Raw genomic sequence first — 24,584 nt, 5'->3', positions numbered from 1 at the left:
ATGGAAGCTGCGGACCTTAAAATACTCTATCAAATTCCTTTACCCAAAATCATACTAACCAAGGATTTAATTTTAAATTACAAAACGGAAATTGGAAATTCAAACATCTTAATTGTCATTATGATATCCCAAACAATGGATATGGAAATTATGGAAGCCACTGCTCAAACATTAAATTATATGCGTCAAGTTCGAATACTGTGGCTAGTGGAAAATGTTATTGAGATGGACAATTTCCGGGAATTGGAACTGCAACAGTGTCGAAAATATAAAATGACAAATGTCATACTACATTTTATTGAATTGAAAGATGAATATTATTTTCTTAAACCCTATCCCAGTTATCATTGGAAGAATTTACAAAATACCACCCTGACTACCTTTGTGGATTTAGTAGCAACGCGTTCTCTTATATATCAAGATGAAAAGAAAAACATCAAGATAAATGGTCTGGTGGCCAGGATGATTTTACTATTTGCCGAGTATTTTAATGCCACACTACAAATGTATCTGTCGCTGGAAAATCTGGATTACGTTCCTCACTTTGACGTAATCAACGATAAGGTTGATGCGAATCTCTTAGATGTATCTATGACTTTGGATAATTATTATCAAAATCGTGGCCTAAACATGTCTGATGTCTATGAAATTGATCAAGTGATGATAATGGTACCACTCTCCAACCCGTATTCATTACGTGAAATATTTGGCATTCTATTTGGTTATGTGTCATCGTGTTATTTTCTAATATCGCTGGTCCATTGTATTTTGGATTATTATCTGGATGGCGTTTGGCAATATTTGAATTTAGCATTAAATACTAAAATATTTCCCGGAATTCTGGGCTACTCCTTTCAAATGCGTTCACCAAAATTACTAAGCCACAGAGTTCTTTATATTCAGATTGGTTTTATGGGCTTAATTGCGAGTACACAATTTTCGGCACGGATGAATAGTCTCTATACCACACCACCATATCATCCTCAAATTCAGACATTCGATGACCTCAGACGATCCCCTTTAAAACTACTCATTGCTATTGGCGACGCACAAAGGTTAAAATTAGTTCTTCCCGAAAAGAACATCACCTCCGTTCTCACAAATACCACACATTTTTTGAAAGTCCGCCGGCATTTTAATACTTCCTACTGTTATTTGGTTCGAACTGCACCCTGGTATATATACACGCAGGTACAAAATTACTTCTCTTACAAACTATTTCACACACCGCGCGATTTGTTCTTATTCCACATGACACTATGGGGCTTTAAGTTCATTTAGTTCATGCTTATGGTTTGCCCGAGGCATGGTTGCGCAGAGTATTTACAGATTTACTAAAGTTAAAAAAAAATTCTTTGAAAAATTTAAATCCCAGCGTGGAGAGGACATTTTTAACTGTTGGTGATCTCTTTTGGATTTGGATGCTATTGGTGATCGGTTTGTCCGGCAGTACAATTGTATTTTTTCTGGAATTGTGGTTAACACGGAAGAAAGGGATGATTTTTCGAAGAGTGCGCTGCTTATTTAAGATAAAATTATTCAATTAAATATTTGTTTTATAAATACAAAGGGTATAAATAAAAAATATAAATACAATAGTTTATTATTAATATCAGTCACATAGAAAAACTAATAGAAGAAATTAAAAACGAAATGGCCCAAGTGTAATTTATAAGTTTTCGTATTGATATCCATTAAAATTATTTGTGAATCAAATGAAAGAACAATTGCTTAATCCGATTTGAAATAATCTTGACACTCGTCACCACTCAGCTCAACTAGAAAGACTTCCTTCAGCTGATCTACAAAGACTCCATTCCTTTAGCTCTCCTATAAAAACTCCGTTCAGCTTCTCTTTGAAACCTACCTTAAGTTCGCTAGAAAGAATCCATTCACCTATTTCAGCTGGTCTATAAAGACTCCCTGCTTCAGCTCGTCTATAAAGACTCCTTGCTCCTGCTTCAGCTCTTTTATAAAGACTCCTTGATTCAGCTCTCCTATAAAAAGTCCTTTATTCAGCTCGTCTCTAAAGAATCCTGCTTCAACTCGTACGTAAAACTCTCTGCTTCCGCTCGTCTATAAAGACTCCTTGCTTTAGTTCGTCTATAAAGACTCCCGATTCACCTCGTCTATAAAAACTTCATACTTCAACTCTCCTATAAAGACTCCGTTCAGCTCGTCTACAAAAACCACCGGACCTTTCCCTCGTACATAAACACTCCCTTCAGCTCGTCTATGAAGACTCTCTTCAGCTCGTCAATAAAGACTCCCTTCAGCTCGTCTCCCTGTCTTCAACCCATCTACGAAAACTTCTTGACCTCAGCTCGTCTATAACACTCCCTGACCTTTCGCTCGCCTATAAAGACTCCCCGATTTTCAGCTTGCCTGTATACTCCTTCACAATCAGCTCGCCTAAAAATACTCCCGAACATCAGCTCGTTTATAAAAATCCCATGACCTTCAGCTCGCCTGTAAAGACTCCCTGACCATAAGCTCATCTGGAATGACTCCCGAGGCATGGTTGCGCAGTGTATTTACAGATTTACTAAAGTTAAAAAATTCTTTGAAAAATTTAAATCCCAGCGTGGAGAGGACATTTTTAACTGTTGGTGATCTCTTTTGGATTTGGATGCTATTGGTGATCGGTTTGTCCGGCAGTACAATTGTATTTTTTCTGGAATTGTGGTTAACACGGAAGAAAGGGATGATTTTTCGAAGAGTGCGCTGCTTATTTAAGATAAAATTATTCAATTAAATATTTGTTTTATAAATACAAAGGGTATAAATAAAAAATATAAATACAATAGTTTATTATTAATATAAGTCACATAGAAAAACTAATAGAAGAAATTAAAAACTAAATGGCCCAAATGTAATTTATAAGTTTTCGTATTGATATCCATTAAAATTATTTGTGAATCAAATGAAAGAACAATTGCTTAATCCGATTTGAAATAATCTTGACACTCGTCACCACTCAGCTCAACTAGAAAGACTTCCTTCAGCTGATCTACAAAGACTCCATTCATTTAGCTCTCCTATAAAAACTCCGTTCAGCTTCTCTTTGAAACCTACCTTCAGTTCGCTAGAAAGAATCCATTCACCTATTTCAGCTGGTCTATAAAGACTCCCTGCTTCAGCTCGTCTATAAAGACTCCTTGCTCCTGCTCGTCTATCAATACTCCGGCTTCAGCTCTTTTATAAAGACTCCTTGATTCAGCTCTCCTATAAAAAGTCCTTTATTCAGCTCGTCTCTAAAGAATCCTGCTTCAACTCGTATGTAAAACTCTCTGCTTCCGCTCGTCTATAAAGACTCCTTGCTTTAGTTCGTCTATAAAGACTCCCGATTTACCTCGTCTATAAAAACTTCATACTTCAACTCTCCTATAAAGACTCCGTTCAGCTCGTCTACAAAAACCACCGGACCTTTCGCTCGTACATAAACACTCCCTTCAGCTCGTCTATGAAGACTCTCTTCAGCTCGTCAATAAAGACTCCCTTCAGCTCGTCTCCCTGTCTTCAACCCATCTACGAAAACTTCTTGACCTCAGCTCGTCTATAACACTCCCTGACCTTTCGCTCGCCTATAAAGACTCCCCGATTTTCAGCTTGCCTGTATACTCCTTGACAATCAGCTCGCCTAAAAATACTCCCGAACATCAGCTCGTTTATAAAAATCCCATGACCTTCAGCTCGCCTATAAAGACTCCCTGATCATAAGCTCATCTGGAATGACTCCCTGAGCTTTAGCTTTAGTCTATAGAAACTCCCTGACATTTAGCTCGTTATAAAGACCCCCTGGAATTCAGCTCGCCTCTAAAGACTTTCTGTCCATCAGCTCATCTATAAAGACTCCCTGTTCGTCTATAAAGACTCCCTGACATTCAACTCGCCTGTAAAGATTCCCTGTATCTCGGCTCGTTTATAAAGACTCCCTGTCCCTCAGCTCGTTTACGAAGACTTTCTGACATTCAGTTCGCCTGTAAAGATTCCCTGTCCATCAGCTCATCTATAACGACTTCCTGACCTTCGGATCGCCTATAAAGACTACCTGCCCCTCAGCTCGTGTATAAAGACCCTTTCAACAAAGATTCCCTTCTATAGCATGTTTGCAAATACTGCCCGCTTCAAACCAAGACTCTAAGTTTCAACTTGAGGCTCCCAACTTCATTCCTTCTTTAAATACTTAACTTTTCACCTCCGCTATGTTTACTCGTAATCCACTGCAACTTCATTCACATAGAAAAAATACATGCCCCAATTAAATAAATTAAATTTCTTCTTTATTTACTTATTTATATGTTTGTACTAGAGCAATTGTTTAGAAAATAAATAAAGCCCAATTTCTTAAGGGTCTCAACCATAACACCACAATTGCATTCACTCAGTAGTTGCAATGAAGCTCTTCAAGGAAATACTTTTACTTTTATTAATCGCGGTGAAGAGCACCACGAGTTGGACCAGCCCATTCCCATCTAATGCTGGTGATGAATATGGAATATTACTAAGAAACATTTGGCATGAGAAACCCTATGAAGGCTTACTAATAATTCGCCATAACCACATGGAAGCTGCAGGCCTTAAACTACTCTATCAAATTCCTTTACCAAAAATCATACTAACCAAAAATTTAATATTAAATTACAAACAAGAAGTGGGAAATTCAAATATTTTAGCTGTCATTATGATATCCCAGACAATGGATATGGGAATTATAGAAGCCACTGCTCAAACATTAAATTATATGCGTCAAGTTCGAACACTGTGGCTAGTGGAAAATGTCATGGATATGGACAATTTCCAAGAGCTAGTACTGCAACAATGCCACAAATTTAAAATGACAAATGTCATACTACATTTTATTGAATCAAAGGACCAATATTATTCCATGAAACCTTATCCGAAATACCATTGGAAAAGTTACAATTTATTTGGAAACAATACCATATACTATCCGCAACATTGGAAGAATTTACAAAATACCACCCTGACTACCTTTGTGGATTTAGTAGCATCACGTTCTATTATATATAAAGATGAAAATCAAAAAATCAAGATAAATGGTTTGGTGGCCAGGATGGTAATACTATTTGCCGAGTACTTCAATGCCAACTTGAAAATGTATCAACCTCTCGAAAATCAGGATAACAATATTTCTCACTATGGCGTAATCAGTGATATGGTTGATGACAATCTTGTAGATATAGCCATGTCTTTGGATGGTTATTATAAAAATAGTTGGCTTAATATGTCTGATGTCTATGAAATTGATCAAATTATGATAATGGTACCACTTTCCAATCCGTATACTTTACGTGAAATATTTGGAATTCTATTGGATTTCTATTTCTTTGGTTTTATGTTATCGTGTTATTTTCTAATATCCCTGGTCTATTGTATTTTGGATTATTATCTGGATGGAGTTTGGCAATATTTGAATTTAGCATTAAATCCAAAAGTATTTCCCGGTATTCTGGGCTACTCCTTTCAAATGCGTTCGTCCAAATTACTAAGCCACAAAGTTGTTTATATTCTGATTGGTTTTATCGGCTTGAATGCGTGTACACAATTTTCGGCCCGAATGAATAGTCTCTATACCACACCACCATATCATTCTCAGATTCAAACATTCGATGATTTGAGACGATCTGATATAAAACTACTCATTGATATTGACGATGTACCAAGATTAAAATTACTTTTGCCTGAAGTGAAAATTAACACGGTTTCCACAAATATCACACACTTTTTGAAAGTCCGACGTGATTTCAATACATCCTATTGTTATTTGGTTCGAACTGCACCATGGTATATATACACGCAGATACAAAATTATTTTTCATTTAAACTATTTCACACACCGCGCGATTTGTTTATATTGCACGTGACACTGTGGGGCTTTAAGTTACAATTCAATTCTCCGCTCATGGAACCATTGAATTATTTAATTCATTTAGTCCATGCTTATGGTTTGCCCGAGGCATGGTTGCGCAGTGTATTTACAGATTTACTAAAGTTAAAGAAAATTTCGTTGAAAAATATAAATCCCAGCGTGGAAGTGACATTTTTAACAGTTACTGATCTCTTTTGGATTTGGATGCTAGTGGCGATTGGTTGGATTGTCAGTGCGTTTGTATTTTTTCTGGAATTGTGGTTAGCACAGGAGAAAAGGAGGTTTTTTCGAAGAATGCGATGCTTATTTAAGATAAAATTATTCAATTAAATATATAATATAAAATTAAATTTATAATATAAAAATAATAAATACAAAGCATACACTCTAAATTATTTTTGTTGAAAATCGCAATGATAATGATAGGCAACGGGATGCCGCACAAATGTGCGTAATTTTCAACGTATTTGTTGTTGTAAGGTTTTTAGTCAGAATGTGCTTAATATTGAACACATTTGAGTTGCGATTCTAAACAACAATCCGTTGTGATTTTACACACTTTTGCTTGTAAATGCAATAGAAATTAAACAAATTTGTGCGTAATTTATTAGTTTATCCAATGAAAATGCTTTTTTGTTCGAAGGAGAGCGAAAAGTATTTTATTTTTATAAAAAATTAACATATTTCATTGCGAATGTGAATCCAAGAGGAAAAAAATAATTATTAGTTTAGTAATTAGAAAAAATATTAGTATTATAAGAATAAAATTAATTAGAATATTAAGTTAATTCATTTCATCAAGTTTTTTTATCAGCGTTATTATACGTTTCATATTATTTATATTCTTCTTTTTGCCTCTAACTTGCAAAGGATAAAATTTAAAAAGATGTCGCATGAAAAATTCGCATATTTGGGAGATATCTTTTGGATATTTAATATATAATAAAACAGTATCTGCAAGATTATAGTAATTATGTCACAGTTTGGTTCTATGCTTGTCATTTCCCCTTCTAACCAAATGTATGCAATAGATTCTCCGCTACTATCTTCCTCCGCAGGAGATGTATCTGTAATTGCTAATATTAAATATTTTCACTGTCTTTTACACATTTATAGTAGAGACTTACAAATTATGGAAGCCCATGGAGTGGTAGTTACATTTTCCCTCTTAACCTCATCTATTGTGGTGCCGAACTAAAACGAATAAAATAAAAGGAAGGTCTTTAGTTACATGTTATAGTTTACAAATGCATAAAGGAAGGTCTTTACATTTTTTTTAATGTTACATGTTATAGTTTACATATATAATAATTTTCCATGCATATTACCTTATATTTTTAAAAAAGCATTGTGTTTTTCTCATGAAAATAGTCATATATAGCTTTTACAATACCGCCAACATCTTCTTCATTCGTTACAGTATTTTGTTCTACATTTTCTGCAATGTCTGTAGTTTTCGTATTTACTTCAACGTTTTGGATAGTGTCCACTGTTCTCGACATGAAAAGACATGTCTCATCGTCATCATACGATTGTGACGAGTCTGTCTGCTTCTTTGCTGTGTTGTTTTCTTTTTGGTCAACAAACGCGTGCTTTCTAAAGAAATGTGATCGAAATGTAGACATAGACACAGGGAACAATTTATCTTTTTACGGTGTGACAAATGTTTTAAAGCGTGTAAGCATATAAACTTGCAATTGGAACCAACATATTTACATGTACTAACTAAACAAGGATATCTCCCTTCTAATTTCATACTTTTAATCTTCTTTTCAATTTTATGAACACGTTTAAAATGAGATTTATAAGAATTGTGATTTTGGTATTCTCTATTGCATTTTGGGATCAAACACTGAAATACATTGTTCTTTTGTTTTTTACACAAATGCAATTATATCCATCAATATTTTCAAGCACTTTCTTACATATATTGCAAACATAAATTTTTGTTATTTATTTTATTTAACAAAGTAAAATATTTCACAAATAGAATGCCGTCTACGCAATGCAAAGAACCACAAACAACTGAACGTCATCACGTGATTTTTTCTCTTTGTTGTTCTTTTTGTTGAATTTCAAACTTTTTTTGTTGTAAAAGTGAGAAATTACTACACTTTGTGTTTACTTTTACGCACATTTTAACTTAATTGCAATTTTTGCGCTATTTTATGCTTAAACCCACCCTTATTTTTTATTTTTCTTCAAATTACACGATTATTACACACCTCTTAAAAAATCAACAAAAAATCGCAATGATTATCACTGTAAATTTTGGAAAAAAATTTAGAGTGTATAAATAACAGAAATATAAACACAATAATTTATTATTAATAATAAGAAATAATGGTAGAAATAAAAAAGGAACTGGCCCGAGTACTCGTATTATAATCCATTAAAATAATTTGTGAATCAAATGAGAGAACTATAACTTAATCGGATTTGAACTAATCTTGACACCCGTCACCACTCAGCTCTAGTTGAGACTTCCTTCACCTGATCTAAAAAGACTCCCTTCCTTCAGATCTTCTATAAAAACTCCCTTTAGCTCGTCTATAAAGAATTCCTTTAGTAAGTTTAGCTTGTTTATAAAGACATCCTGCTTCAGCTCGTCTCTGACCTTCAGCTCTCCTGTAAAGACTCCCTGAATTTCAGCTCATCTGTAAACACATCCTTGGCCTCCAGCTTGCCTATAAAGATTCCCTGACCTCCAGCTCGTCTATAAACCTCCCTGACCTTCAGCTTGCCTATAAACACTCCCTGAGGATCTAGTCACCTACAAAGACACCCAGGCCATCAGCCTATCTATAAGGGCCTTCAGCTAGCCTGTAAAGACTATCTGTCCCTCAGCTCGTCCATAAAGACTCCCCGACCTTCAGCTCGCCTGTACAGACTCCCTGACCTTAAGTTCGTCTATAAAGACTTCCTGACCTTAAGCTCGCCTATAACGACTCCCTGAACTTCAGCTTGTCTATAAAGAATGAGCATCAACTCCGCTATAAAAACTCCTTTCAGCTCATCTAAAAAGACTCCCTGACCTTAAGCTAGCCTGTAAAGACTCTCTGACTTTCAGCTCGCCTGTAAATACTCCCTCTACCCCAGCTCGTCTATAGAGACTCCCTGACTTACATTGATTCTTTATAGACAATCAAGTCTTTATAGACGAGCTGAAGGTCAGGGAGTCTTTATAGTCGACTGAGGTCAGCGAGCCTATCTGAAGGTCAGCGAGTCTATCTGAAGGTCAGCGAGTCTATCTGAAGGTCAGGAAGTCTGAAGTCTTGTAGACGAACTGAAGCAGGGAGTCTTTATAGACGAGCTGAAGCAGGGAGTCTTTATAGACGAGCTGAAGCAGGGAGTCTTTATAGACGAGATGAAGCAGGAAGTGTTTATAGACGAGCTGATGCAGACGAGACGAAAGCAGCCTGTCTTTGTAGACGAGCTGAAGGCAGTGTTTATAGACGAGCTGAAGGGAGTCTTTATGGACGATCAGATTATAGATTTTTTATAGACGAAATAAAGGTCAGGAGATTTTTATATGCTACTGAATGTCCGGGAGTCGTTTAAGAGAATGCATAAAAAGAGCTACCTTTTATTTTAAGTGAATAAATAGTTCTACAATAAATGAGGAAAGGACGTTTTTACATTAATTTCTACTAAATGAGCACGAGTTCATATAAATTATGATTGTCTAGTCCATGTTGTTTGGTGTGATCCCATTGAGTCTGGAGTCACATGTGTCATGTTTTTCCTCATTGCTTGAATATATTATACTGCTTGCTTGAATATATTATGTATTAAAATGCCGTCTAACTTCCAAAATGTGTGTGATATTTGCGTAAACCATGTTTATCTTCACTTTAGGAAAAACTAATTTTAATCTCCCTAAATCGTCAATAGTAATGAGTAATTTTATATTAGATCGTCTCAAATCATCGAATGTTTGAATCTGAGGATGATATGGTGGTGTGGTATAGAGACTATTCATTCGGGCCGAAAATTGTGTACACGCATTTAGGCCGATAAAACCAATCAGAACATAAATAACTCTGTGGCTTGGTAATTTGTATGAACGCATTTGAAAGGAGTAGCCCAGAATACCGGGAAATACTTTAGTATTTAATATTAAATTCAAATAATGCCAAACTCCATCCAGATAATAATCCAAAACACAATGGACCAGAGATATTAGAAAATAACATGATAACATACAACCAAAGAAATAGAAATCCAATAGAATACCGAATATTTCACGTAAAGTATACGGATTGGGAAGTGGCACCATTATCATAATTTGATCAATTTCATAGACATCAGACATATTTCGCCCACGATTTTCATAATAATTTTCCAAAGACATGGATATATCTACAAGATTATCGTCAACCACATCATTACGCCAAGGTGTGGAATATTATTATTCCGATATTCCAGCGGCTGATACATTTGTAGCGTGGCATTGAAGTACTCGGCAAATAGGATTACCATCCTGGCCACCATACCATTTACCTTGATGTTTTGCTTTTCATCGCGATATGTAATAGAACGAGGAGCTACTAAATCCACAAAGGTAGTCAGCGTGGTATTTTGTAAATTTTTCCAATGTTGGGGGTAGTAGATGGTATTATTTCGAAATAAGTTGCCTATTTTCCAGTGATATTTGGGATATGGTTTAAGCCCATAATATTGATCCTTCAATTCAATAAAATGTAGTAGGGCATTTGTCATTTTATATTTGCGACATTGTTGCAGTACTAGCTCTTGGAAATTTTCCATATCCATGACATTTTCCACTAGCCATAGAATACGTATGTCCCATACCACGCTGATGATAAGTATGGAAAATTACTTTGGAATATTTGGCAAGAAAAAACCTATGAAGGTTTATTTATTATTCAACATAACCACATGGAAGCTGCAGGCCTTAAAATACTCTATCAAATTATTTTACAAAAAATAACATTAACCAAGGATTTAAAAGTAAATTACAAAACGGAAATTGGAAATTCAAACATGTTGATTGTCATTATGATATCCCGTCCAATGGATATGGAAATTATGGAGGACACTGCGAAAACATTGAATTATATGCGGCAGGTACGTATTATATGGCTAGTGGAAAATGTCATGGATTTGGAAAATTTCCAAGAGCTAGTACTGTATCATTGTCGAAAATATAAAATGACAAATGCCATACTACATTTTATTGAATTGAAACATCAATATTATTTCATTGATCCTTTTTCCGAAATTCCATTGGAAAAGTTACAATTTATTTGGAAACAATACCCTCTACTATCCTCAACATTGGAAGAATTTACAAAATACCACGCTGACTACCTTTGTGGTAGCACGATGAAAAGCAAAAAATCAAGGTAAATGGTTTAGTGGCCAGGATGGTAATACTATTTGTCGAGTACTTCAATGCCACCTTGAAAATGTATGAACCTCTCGAAAATCAGGATAACAATATTCCACACTATGGCGTAATCAATGATATGCCTTTGTGTGGTTATTATAGCAATAGCTGGCTTAATATATCTGATGTCTATGAAATTGATAATAATAGTACCACTTTCCAACCCGTATTTGTTACGTGAAATATTTGGTATTCTATTGGATTTTTATTTTTTTGGCTGTATGTTATCATGTTATTTTCTAATATCCCTGGTCAATTTGTATTTTGAATTATTATCTGGATGGAGCTTGGCAGTATTTGAATTTAGCATTAAATGTCAAAGTATTTCCCGGCATTCTGGGCTACTCCTTTCATATGCGTTCATCAAAATTACTAAGCCACAGAGTTGTTTATATTCTGATTGGTTTTATCGGCTTGAATGCGTGTACACAATTTTCGGCCCGAATGAATAGTCTCTATACCACACCACCATATCATTCTCAGATTCAGACATTAGATGATTTGAAACTATACTCATTGATATTGACGATGCATGAATCAAATATCACACACTTTTTGAATGTCTGGCGGGATTTTAATACAACCTATTGTTATTTGGTACGAACTGCACCATGGAACCTATACACGCAGATACAAAATTATTTTTCGCACAAACTATTTCACACACCGCGCGATTTGTTTATATTGCACGTGACACTGTGGGGCTTTAAGTTACAATTCAATTCTCCGCTTATGGAACCATTGAATTATTTAATTTCAATTTCAATTTATTTTATAAACGAGAATCTAGCCCAAAGGGCCAAAAGCGATTCAAAAAACAACAAAAAATAAACTACTCCAAAAGCTTAAAACTAACAGTGTATTAGCTTAATGATAACTTAACGTCTATTCAGTTGGAGGGGTTCAGAACCATTGTACTTCAAAAACATTTTTATTATTATTATTATTCCATTATTTGATGTAGCGACCTATCACATAGGGCAAAGGACTTCAATATTATATCTACTCTCAACCACTAAATTCAATTTACAGGTTCAAATATCTTATTATTATATCACAATTATCAATAAAAAAATATAATTTATTATAGTTATATTTATTTAAATGTTGAAATCAGTTATGCAATAAAAACACAAACAAATAAGCAAAACCCATGAATTTAAGATGAATTGAGGTTGAAGTAATCGTATAAATGAGTTCGATAACATTTTAAGGAAGAGTTAAAAGTTTTAAGAGAAGGCGGTAAGGTGTTAAAAATTCTAGCAATTCGTACAAAAAAGGCTTTTTCCAATAAAGGACACAAACGCGGAACAAGTATTTGTATGTTTCTAACAGATCTAGAAAACATAAACAAATCAACTACAGAGGAAGGAGTCTGCAACTTAAATACCTTATAGAACAACAACATTGACCTTAAACTCACAAAACTTTCAAAGGTACAACCGAGGAACTCTTTAACGTAAGGAGAAATGTGATCACGACGTTTAACACAATATACATATCGCATAACCCTATGGAACAAGAGTTTAATTTTACGTAATACATATCCACAACAACCCCCAAAAATCTCAATACAATACAAAAAATTTGGCCAATTGAATTCTAATGCTCTTAGGTGGAGCCATATCCAAAGAGTACAACTTTCTTAAAATAAAGTTTACCTTGGACACCAAAGAATTAACATGCACATCAAACACCAAACTACTATCAAGAAACAAACCAAGACATTTCATAGAGCTTACAACATTTATAGAATTATTATAAATGGAAACATTTACTGAATTCTCTTGCAAATTCCCAAAAAACATAGCTTTACTCTTTCGTGTATTAATTGAGAGTCCGTTTGCAGATAACCACGTTACTAACACATTGATATTAAAATGTATAGAGGACTGCAAAACATCTAAAAACACATATTCTCCTTTAAACAAAATCTGCAAGTCATCAGCAAATGCAAATGACATACAGCTCCTACTACTAATACAACTTAGCAAATCATTAACATACATAACAAACAATAGAGGCCCAAGTACAGACCCCTGGGGTACACCACTACTCACAGGGAGCATTCCAGAAACAACATTCCTACAACAAACATACTGCTTCCTTCCAAACAAATACGACGAAATAAGCTTACAAGCTGAGGACGAAAAATTGAACAAACGATGAAATTTTCTGATTAAATTAGCGTGATTAATTTTGTCAAAGGCTTTCTCTAAGTCTACTGACAACAACACACAACAACCTCCCGCACCAACAGTCTTCCTTATATTGTCAGTCAATCCAACAAGAAGAGATGCAGTGCCGCGATTACTCCTAAATCCACACTGGCTCTCATGTAATAGAGAATTTTCACCAATATAAACTAGCATTTGATCTTTCATGACATACTCAACCATTTTAGAAAGAATCGGCATTATAGATATAGGCCTATACTCACTAGAATCACCATTCTTTTTTTGAATAGGCACTATTTTTGCAATTTTCCACATCTCTGGAAACACAGACATTGTTAACATAGAATTGACAACGTGCAACAAAAATTGACCAACAAGGGGAAAAACAAGCTTTAGAAATTTTAGCTGAAATCCATCATAACCAACTGCCGTGGACTTGATTTTATTGAAAGCATCAACAATCTCAGCATAATCAATTGCACGAAAGGAAAACCCATCAAAAGCATCAACAGGAATACAAGAATCATCAAAAACATCTACGGATTGATTCGAAACAAAAGCTGAATTCAGAGCTTCAACATCAACATTCCCGACTTCTCTGTCATCAGTACATAAACCGTTTTTATTTAAAATTGACCACACTTTTTGTGGATTTATTAGAAAACATATCCCTATGAGCAATAAATTTTAGTTTTCTTATAATTTTTTTGGCTCGGTTACGACAGCGACAAAACAATTTCCAATTTTCAACACTTTTGTCCCGAAGATAGGACCTATAAGAAATGTCACGAAGAGACAAGTGATACCGAATTTCAGCAGACTTAAACCAGTCATCTTTATTAATTTTACAAAATCTCCTTTTAACAAGAACAACACTATACAAGTGCCGAAGACCACAATTCAATATATCAAGCTGGGCATCAACATCTGCCACAGAATAAAGCTCACCAAAGTTGTATGTATCAAAGGCGCTGGAAAGCGCCACAGGATCAACAGAACTGAAATCTGCATATTCATAAAAACTCTGCACACAAAAACTGGGAACATTAATTGATAGAAAGATGAACGAGTGATCAGAAATACCAGGGCACAAAAACTGATTTGAACATGCTACCAAACTCAGACACGATACAAAAAAATAATCCAACAAAGAAGTAGAGGTATGCGCAATATCGACGTGTGTGGGCATTGAGTTGTGGACAACAGATAAATTTAATCTGCTACAAATTTCCCTTACAACTAAACTTCGCTGCAGATCAAACATATTGTTATTGAAATCTCCCATAATAATAACATTTGAGTACCTAACAACAAGATCAGAAATTTCATTTTCAAAAGCCACAATATCGCCATGTGGCAAATAAACCACACCAACAAGAAACACACAATTGCTTACAATTACCTCGCAGAAAACATATTCAACAACTCCATAAGAACTTCCTCTGCACACAAATTTATGTTTAATATTCTGAGAAACATACATTACAACACCACCTCCTCTATTACAAGGACGATCACTCCTATAACAAAAATAACTTGGTATTTGTATAGCTTCTGTGGAAACAATAGGCTTTAACCAAGTTTCTGTCACGCCAAAAATGCCAAGATTATTACCCTCTAAAATATTTCTCAATTCATGGATTTTAAAAGTATTCTTACTCAAAGTATTCTTTAATTCATTTAGTTCATGCTTATGGGTTGCCCGAGGCATGGCTGCGCAGTGTATATACAGATTTACTAAAGTTCAAGAAATGTTCTTTGAAAAATGTAAATCCCAGCGTGGAAATGGCATTTTTAACCGTTACTGATCTCTTCTGAATTTGGATGCAATTGGAGATTGGTTGGACTGTCAGTGCATTTGTGCTTTTGCTGGAATTGTGGTTTGCACGAAAGGAAAGGAGGATTTATCGAAGAGAACGCTGCTTATTTAGGATTAAATTATTTAAATATTGTTTTAAAAATACAAAGTATATAAAAAATAAAATATAAATACACCATTTTAATGTTAAATGACAATTTGTATAAAAAATTATAATACCGGTAAGGAAAAAATCGCCATACACCATTATAATCAATTTAAGATTCAAATAAACAGGTAGCATGGATCAGACCGACAAAATTCGGTACATAATTTATATTATGTCATTAGACAGTCTGAAATCAATACGACCTGAGGCGGGCAAAACAACCTGATTTAGTTTCTGCAAGAACCTCTCCAGTTTGTCTCGGTAGCTGCTACATTTCTGCTGCAATCGGTGGCGAATGTTGTCCAAGGATTCTTGATATGTATACTGAAATATTGATAGACCTGCCAATGGAGAGGCTCTCTTTTGCACCACCAAGGCCCTTTCCCTGCCTATATTGATCGTAAAGATCATGCGGTGGGAAGCTATACATCAGGTAATAATTCGGATGACTACTTCTGTAATAATTCAAAATAACCAAAGCGGATATTTTTTAAGGAGTACCAATTAAGAATTTCAAATCTTGGTCTAAAACCAAAATCATATGCCAGAAGAGCCTGACATGCCTCAAGGAACATAACATTTGATTTTGAAATAGTTATAAATGCTACAACTATTTGTTTTTACATACACATTTGTAATTCAATTTTATTTCATATAAGTCCAGCTAATAATAATAATAATTGTAATAATAGTAAACTTTAAATACTAATAATTCATAAAGAAAAAGAAAATTGTAAAGAAAAGTTGCTGATATTCTCATTTTTCATGTCATCGTCGAGTAAACTTTTAAAACAAATTTACTTCTTTGTCTTCGATTTTGCCATTTGCATACCCTGATATACACCCGTATAATAGCCACTCATATACCATGACATTAACATTGCCGATAAATGTTCCGAATCTTCGGCATTATGAGATGCAGTCAACATAGGTGGTATTGGAGGCGGGGGAGGCATTGTGGATTTACTTAATTTTGTTTTAATTTTCTTTGCCGTCTTGCCACTGGTACTGGGACAAGTGACATTAACAGCATCATCCGGTGCTGTTGTCTCAGCTTCAAGTTTAGCCTTGGCGAATTGTAAACGTCGATATTTCTTGCCCCACGAAGCAATAAGATCACACAATGCCACCTCTTGGACATTATCATAGCCGATATATTTTAGAAGACAAGTGCCCGCCTCCTTATCGATGGACATTATTTTTGCCTCATAATCGATGCCATCCTCATAGGTGGCTCGAACATAATCTCCAACTTTATATTCAGCATGAGATGCAATATTTTCCAAAGTGCCACCGGCAGCAGTACCGGCACCACTACCGCTGGACTTGGATTTTTTACCCTCACTGGTGTCGTTGGTATCGCTTTTCTTACTGGTCGATAGTGATATGCGACGCGCCAATTCCTCCCGAGCCAACTTAACGGAATCATCATAAGCTTTTATCAAAAGCGTGTCATCCCAGACATCATCTGCTGCTGCCGTCGCATCCTTCGATTCATTTGGCTATGAGAAAAAGTTCTTTAATTAACAAAGAAAATCTATGAATATTCTATTTACCACCTTAGCAGCTGACATTTTATTTAATTTCAATAAGATTTATTAGGTTTTTTGTTTATGGTTGTAAACAATTTGAAAATTTATTAATTCTGTGTGAGAGAATGTACGTACGGCAAGAGAGAGAAAGAAAACCAAGCCGCTGTAAAGTGTGAACGGCGTTAATGTGTGTGCAGTTGGGTAGAGTTAGTGGCAACTCTATTTCTTAATTTGGGCTGTCATTTATTTCTGTGATTTTTCTATCAAATTTGAAAAGTGCGTTTAGACTTACGAAATCCACTCGATCACAATTGCAAATTCCATAGCTTATACGTGAAGTATAATACACGTAATCATTAAATTATTTATGACGCTCCCTTTTTACAAAATAGTCTAAGATGTGGAACTGTAGACGTAACTGTTGCGTGTACCACGCGTTGCTTAAGGGCATTATTAGCTTTTGTACAAATACCCCCCGAATATCCTATTTTGGAGTTTCGGGGACTAGGTCAATAATTTAACCTTGACCTAGGGCACGGATATTGTTATTTTTTATGTTTGCGAGATTTGTCACCCAATATGCATACGAATTAAAGTGCTGTTACATATAAGATACGTAAATAAAACGTTTCCACACGGCTGAGTAATTGCATATATCTGTGAAATGACAAAACAGCTGATTGAATTCTCTTTGTTTACAAACAAACTTTCCTAAAACAAATAAAAAAAATGATTTTTGATCAATTCACGAGTGCAGCCTTTATTGAAGCAAGATATGCCCTCACGTTCGGGGAAGTTCCAGTTGGTTGTGTATTTATTTACCGCGGATACTTATAGCAAGAGGAGCAAATGAAGTTAATACCACCAAAAATGCAACACGCATTGCTGAATTTGTTTGCATAGAATGTTTCGGAATAATGTGTTAAACATGGGCTAAATCATGAAGATGTATTCCCTGATATTTCTGTAGTGGTTACCGTAGAACCTTGCATGATCTAAAAGTTAAGGAAATCGTATATGGTTGTGCAAATGATCGTTTCGGTGGCAAGGCAGTTGTTGATGTTCCACATGTTGTAAATTATCATGTGAGGGTAAAGGGTGGTCTGTGCGCCGAAGAGGCAATAGAATTATTAAACGAATTCTATAACGGTCAAAATCCCTCAGCACCAGTTACAAAAAATAAAAGATAGTCATTTAAGTGAAATCTTGCTCTTTATACTTTAAGATTATAGATTTATATAAATAAATTATATTTTTATACTGAAAATTATTTGTTTCTGATCTCTCCAAAGTTGTTTTTTAGGTTCAAACATACAGAAATGGAAACGTACAGCTAATTCAAATGGGAAATGAGGCTGAACATTTTAAATATAGGTGATAAGTGGTAACATTGACCTATATATTGAAATGGTACTGCAGGAGAACTTCAAGCCCCGCGATGCTTAATCGCATGGAAAGTGTAGATTATCAAAATATTTGAAACAGTACCGAAATATCCAAGGCATATTCGAAATTACACGCATAATATCTTAACAGACATACCGATGGATATTCTAAGGCGACCACCTTGGTGTGCTGCAAATTGAATAAGGGATTTTTGCAGATAATTGCAGATTATTTTTAATTAAATTTTATATTATAGTTTAAAACTTAATATATTAATAATAATTTAAAATTGTTGAGTATTGTAGTGTAGGTCAAGCGGGTCGAACTTTTATATATGACATTAACATAAAAATATCTAAAATTGAGCAGGTAAATTGCCGGAAGATAATTACCCACAAGGTCCCGGAATGTCAAAATACGGTCCTTTGGAAATGTGCCTTTATAAAGAGCTACATCAAAGATCGATCAGTACTTAAAATCTATTTCTTAAATTACAGCCAAATCGACTGTAAAACGTTTTGAATATACATCACAAAGAGGGCGTTTCCACGAAAAGTCTACGATCCGAAACGACCGGAGTTTTTCTCGGCAAACTTCTGTCACCCCACTGTGTAAAAGCAATAGGCCTGCTACAGAAACAACAAATGGTTGGTACCATCAGATGGGGGCTATTCCAAAACATGAAATGATATTAATAATTTTTTGGTAGAGAATTTTGCCAACCAATGGAAACCCAAAATATTAAATTAGAACAAATGAGATTAAGAAATTTGCTCACAATACTGAAAGATGGGAGGTGCCATTACATGGGATCTACCCCACACTTAGGCTATTATTTATAAGTACAAATAGGGAGATTTTATACTAAATGAAAAATGACAGCAAAGCGTGCAAAAACTACCCATAAAAACCGACATTTAGGACATATGGACAATATTAAAATATTTCGAAGGATAAATTTCCACTAATGGTGGAAGGTATTAAAACCGGTAGTAGTAATATATGTGCAAAACGCCAAAGCTTTATCTTAATTTCATCAAGCAGATGAACATGTCTAAATCATCATAGAATTTAATTCTGATCTAGAAAATAGACTTTATGGATTCTCCGATGACTATTTTGTGTTGTTGGAGACATAGTGACAAATTTAATATACACCACACCTTTTGATGGAGGCTATAATCTAATGAAATACATAATTTACCTTGTGGTCCTAGATGTAGGAATAAATATTCAAGACATTTTCAGTTCCAAGTTTACCAGAAATTAAATATGTATTTTTAATAATATTGATTATTAAGGGAACCCCACCCATTCTCGATTTTAATTTTTCAAGATTTTCAATGGGCTGGTAAATCAATACCAATGCTTGTTAAGGCTTGTAACTTTGCATATACAGTGGTGGTCACAGAATTAAAACATTTACTGTGGTAAAAATTTTTTGATCAGCCCTCGATTCGTTTGAAGTATTTTTGAAAATTTTTTAATTCAGAACACTTCGATATACTGCACTCAAGAGATTTAGTGTGAAAATGGAAAATTATTTCATGCAATTTTTCCATAAATAACGGTTTTTATGAAAATGAATCGACTTTGAAGTGGCCATATAATTAAAACATTGTGTGATTTTTTACTTGACTGCATTTTTTGAAAATATTTTTTAAAAAAGCTCTTTAATTTAGTTAAATTATGTAAACTAAGCACCGATAAAATCATTTACTGATAAAATTTTTTGAAAAAATCTGTAAAATCTATCAAAAATGCCAAAAATGTATTCAGTACACCTTACATTCAGAAAAGAACCCTTATTATAGAAAATAAAGGTCCGAATGCACCAGAAATTGCTAGAATTAGTAGAAAACAATAAATAATTCTCAAAATAAATAAATATTTGAAATAAAAACTCAAAAAATTGGAATTAACCTAAAAAAACGATTCAATTTCGATAGCCTTTATTGAAGAAGGCCGGAATATTTTTGCAGTATTTGAGGAAATATCGATTGATATTGGCATTTATTACATCAAATCGATTGTTCGAGTAGTACAGAATATATTTTATCAAAAAATATACCAGTCACAACAGAAAGAACAGAGATCAACGCCTATGTCGACGAGAAAACGTTTCTGGTACACAGCAGCATGTTTGATGGTTCACTCTTGACCCTTAAAATCTATTGAACATGACAATATTTTTCCAAAATAATATTTTTTGAATAAAATAACGCCCATTTCATCTATTTTAGCCTAAAAGAAAGAAAAATTTTACAATTTGACAAATATTTAAAGTCTTGAGTTGAGCATCAAAAATGCTGCTGTGTGGCAGAAACTTTTACTCGTCAACATAGGCGTTGATCTCTGTTCTTTCTGTTGTGACTGGTATATTTTTTGATAAAATATATTCTGTACTACTCGAACAATCGATTTGATATAATAAATGCCAATATCAATCGATATTTCCTCACATACTGCAAAAATATTCCGGCCTTCTTCAATAAAGGCTATCGAAATTGAATCGTTCTTTTAGGTTAATTCCAATTTTTTGAGTTTTTATTTCAAATATTTATTTATTTTGAGAATTATTTATTGTTTTCTACTAATTCTAGCAATTTCTGGTGCATTTGGACCTTTATTTTCTATAATAAGGGTTCTTTTCTGAATGTAAGGTGTACTGAATACATTTTTGGCATTTTTGATAGATTTTACAGATTTTTTCAAAAAATTTTATCAGTAAATGATTTTATTGGTGCTTAGTTTACATAATTTAACTAAATTAAAGAGCTTTTTTAAAAAATATTTTCAAAAAATGCAGTCAAGTAAAAAATCACACAATGTTTTAATTATATGGCCACTTCAAAGTCAATGCATTTTCATAAAAACCGTTATTTATGGAAAAATTGCATGAAATAATTTTCCATTTTCACACTAAATCTCTTGAGTGCAGTATATCGAAGTGTTCTGAATTAAAAATTTTTCAAAAGTACTTCAAACGAATCGAGGGCTGATCAAAAAATTTTTACCACAGTAAATGTTTTAATTCTGTGACCACCACTGTATATATTTGAAGATTTAAAAAAGAAGAAAAATAATTTACAAAAAATTTTTGATGTTGCTTTGTTGTTGTTTTTTGTAATTAAAGAAAAGTCCTTATTTTTGATGGCGGGCATGATAACTCCTCGCTGGATCATCGGAATCCGAAAATTCCAACGGTGTTAGAAAGAGTACATGTCTGGCTCTCGTATGAACTAGGATTATTGACTTCGCTCTAAAATTAACAAAATGGCGGACCTTTGAAAAAATATTTTTGAAAAATCACCGAATTTTGACCAAAAACCAAGTTAAAAAATAGGGAGGATCTTCACCGATTGGCTTTATCCTAGTTCATACGATAGCTATACACTCACAGAGAAACGTGTAAAAATTTCAAATCGATCGGGTTATTAGTTTTTAAGTTATCGTGCCCGCCATTCGCAAAAAAGAAAAACGCGTTTAAAGTTTGAGAAGCCCTTTAGCCGTCACTTGATGCTGACACAATAAATCCGCTATATCTTCAAGAGTTCTTGAGATTTTCACTTGAAATTTTGTAGAGACATTCTTGAATTAGTGTAGAATCGAATTAAATAAAAAAAAAATTTTGACCCCGAGAATGGGGGGGTCCCCTTAATCTAGACAAATTAACTCACCTTCATTGATATATATCTTAACTCAGGGGATAAAAACTTCCTGACCAAAAATAATGGAAACCTAAACGCATCACAAAATTTACCACGATTTTAACGATCACGGGGGAGGAGACATTTATATACTCGTTCATTAAATGATTTGAAAAAGTGAACGAAGTAAAGCATATTTCTTTTATCTGGAAGAACAATTGGAATATCAAATTATAATTATAAGTTTTATTAGTAAAATCATAAATACTAACCACTATGTTATCGAACGCCAAGGAACAACGCGACACATTACACCGAAACCGTACTGTTTATGGGGAGAGTTTCAAGCAAATTAAATGAAATAAGATGGAGAAGCAAGCTTAGAAAATATTCACAGAAGCTAATGGAAATTGCATCGCCGAAAAAAATCAGGAAAACTTATTGTCATATTTTCTCAATTTTTTTCTACCGAATAAATTTAAACGGGCACAATGGAACACTTATCACACGACATCCCCTATAACCGAAGGAACACATTTTGAATCACAGCCCGATCTTTTTAGCAACTAATATACTTTTAGAAACTAGCATATTTCACACGATTTTCCCTAAAACCGAATCCGACAAATTTTCTATCCATAAAATTATTGAATGATTTCAAGGAACTTTTTCACAGTAAAACACAAACGACACACAATATTCGATTAAAATCTCGATAAACAATTATTACCACACACAAAGCAAACATAAACACAACTACAAACCACGACTCTATATAATTAACTCGCCAATTGTTAGAAAAATTATTGCAATAAACGCTTTTCTTCGCGAATTTTTCTTATAAGAACAATTTTCATCAAAAAATGTCTGTATCGATCATTAAACGCGCCATTACTGAAGCGTCATTTCCTCTGTCATGTAAAATAACGGAAAATGTCAACAAGTGTCAAATTATTGTTAAAGGGGTTGCCATCACTTAACTAATAAGCTCGACTAAACAGTCTATGGTGTTTTACATTTTTTGACTGCGTAAAAAGTTGTTGGTAAGTCTGGTTTTCCACAGGCAAATTTTTATTTGGCAAATACTGAGTTTGTAGGCGAGAGGGATGCGAGGAAGAAAAACAAAAATTTGCTTGTTCGTTGAAAACAATTTTTTTGACATTTTCTTTTGAACCTATTCGCTTTACTGGCACACAGCCGGCTTTTGTTTACAAACCTGTTGCTTTAATTTGGGCAAGTGAAATTTAATTTTTACTTTTTGCAATTTATATAATAAAATATATAAAAAATAAATAAAATATTAAAAAAAAACTTTAAAATGCAAACACTCTTGACTTTTATTTTCTTTCTTTTGTATTTTGATTCGCAAATTTGGCAAAGAAAAATTTGCTAATGGAAAAGCAAGCGAAAATTTCAAAAGAGAAAACAAAAAATTTGCCAAATAAAAATCTGCCTGTGGAAAAGCAGACTAAATAATTAATAAATAATAGTAGTAATAGTAATAGTAGTAGTACGTTTTGACTGTACCGGATTTATTTTCCCCAGTGGGTTTTAATTGTCAATTCCATTGCATGTTTGTCAAATAAATTCTCATAAAATAGGTTAACCCTGCAAAACCCTTCTAATGTAAATACCGCTTAATATGCGTTAAAATAAATATACAGCCTTATTCTGGATGTCAATTCCATGTGAATTTACTCGCTCTTTCTCTTCGCCTTATTCTGAACAACATTTTTCTGTGAATTTTTTCGCATTCTCGCTTTCGCCTTATTCTGAATGAAGTTCGAAAGCGAAAAAATCCGCTTTGGGGAAAAATTAGGTATTCTGAATTACAGGGAGTAGGAAATTTTGTGCGAAATTTTTCGCTAATAAATGTAAGGGGAGTTGACTACAAAAACATAAGTAATAACTATTTTTATGAAAAATATTTACACAATACTTATTCTATGACGATTTAGAATATTATAAATGATAGTAAGGAAATTTTTAACTGGAAAACAACCAATAAAATGCCATTGGAAATCCCATTGATAACGAAGCATGCTGAACCAATTATTGCAAAGAAATGTATGAAGGTAATAGGAAATATTTAAGTCGAGTTTGATTTTTGGAGGCGAAATACAGACATTTTGGGTGAGGATCTGTCCCTCAAGAAAAAAATTTAAAAAATTATGGAAAACCCAAATTTGCCTGATGAGCCGCTTAACAGTGAAAAACTTAAATAAAAATTATGAAAGAACAATTTTTTTTTTTTCAAAAGCAAATAAAAAATAAATAAAATATTAAAAAAAAACTTTAAAATGCAAACACTCTTGACTTTTATTTTCTTTCTTTTGTATTTTGATTCGCAAATTTGGCAAAGAAAAATTTGCTAATGGAAAAGCAAGCGAAAATTTCAAAAGAGAAAACAAAAAATTTGCCAAATAAAAATCTGCCTGTGGAAAAGCAGACTAAATAATTAATAAATAATAGTAGTAATAGTAATAGTAGTAGTACGTTTTGACTGTACCGGATTTATTTTCCCCAGTGGGTTTTAATTGTCAATTCCATTGCATGTTTGTCAAAT

The 24,584-nt window shown here is 33.8% G+C and overlaps 2 protein-coding genes across 2 annotated transcripts; one reads left to right on the top strand and one right to left on the bottom strand.

Moving 5' to 3' along the window:
- LOC133324505 (uncharacterized) lies at positions 1-9,797 on the top strand. The gene is made up of 4 exons (XM_061533340.1): positions 1-257; positions 342-657; positions 5,057-6,153; positions 9,788-9,797. The coding sequence occupies exons 1-4, from the start codon at positions 1-3 to the stop codon at positions 9,795-9,797; spliced, it is 1,680 nt and encodes a 559-aa protein (XP_061389324.1).
- A 6,440-nt stretch (positions 9,798-16,237) lies between these two features.
- On the bottom strand, positions 16,238-17,024 carry LOC133324504 (survival motor neuron protein). Its single transcript, XM_061533337.1, has 2 exons — positions 17,007-17,024; positions 16,238-16,952 (listed from the first exon to the last, which is right to left on the bottom strand). Exons 1-2 carry the CDS (start codon positions 17,022-17,024, stop codon positions 16,248-16,250), a joined length of 723 nt encoding a protein of 240 aa, XP_061389321.1. The 3' UTR covers positions 16,238-16,247.
- Positions 17,025-24,584: the final 7,560 nt, after the last annotated feature.

The sequence above is a fragment of the Musca vetustissima genome, unplaced genomic scaffold, assembly GCF_032173495.1.
Source record: "Musca vetustissima isolate MV318-11 ecotype Yass unplaced genomic scaffold, APGP_CSIRO_Mvet_v1 utg9448, whole genome shotgun sequence".
NCBI classification, from domain to species: domain Eukaryota; kingdom Metazoa; phylum Arthropoda; class Insecta; order Diptera; family Muscidae; genus Musca; species Musca vetustissima.
Note: the sequence above shows the minus strand (reverse complement) of the source record. Positions and strands in the feature narration are given on the sequence as shown.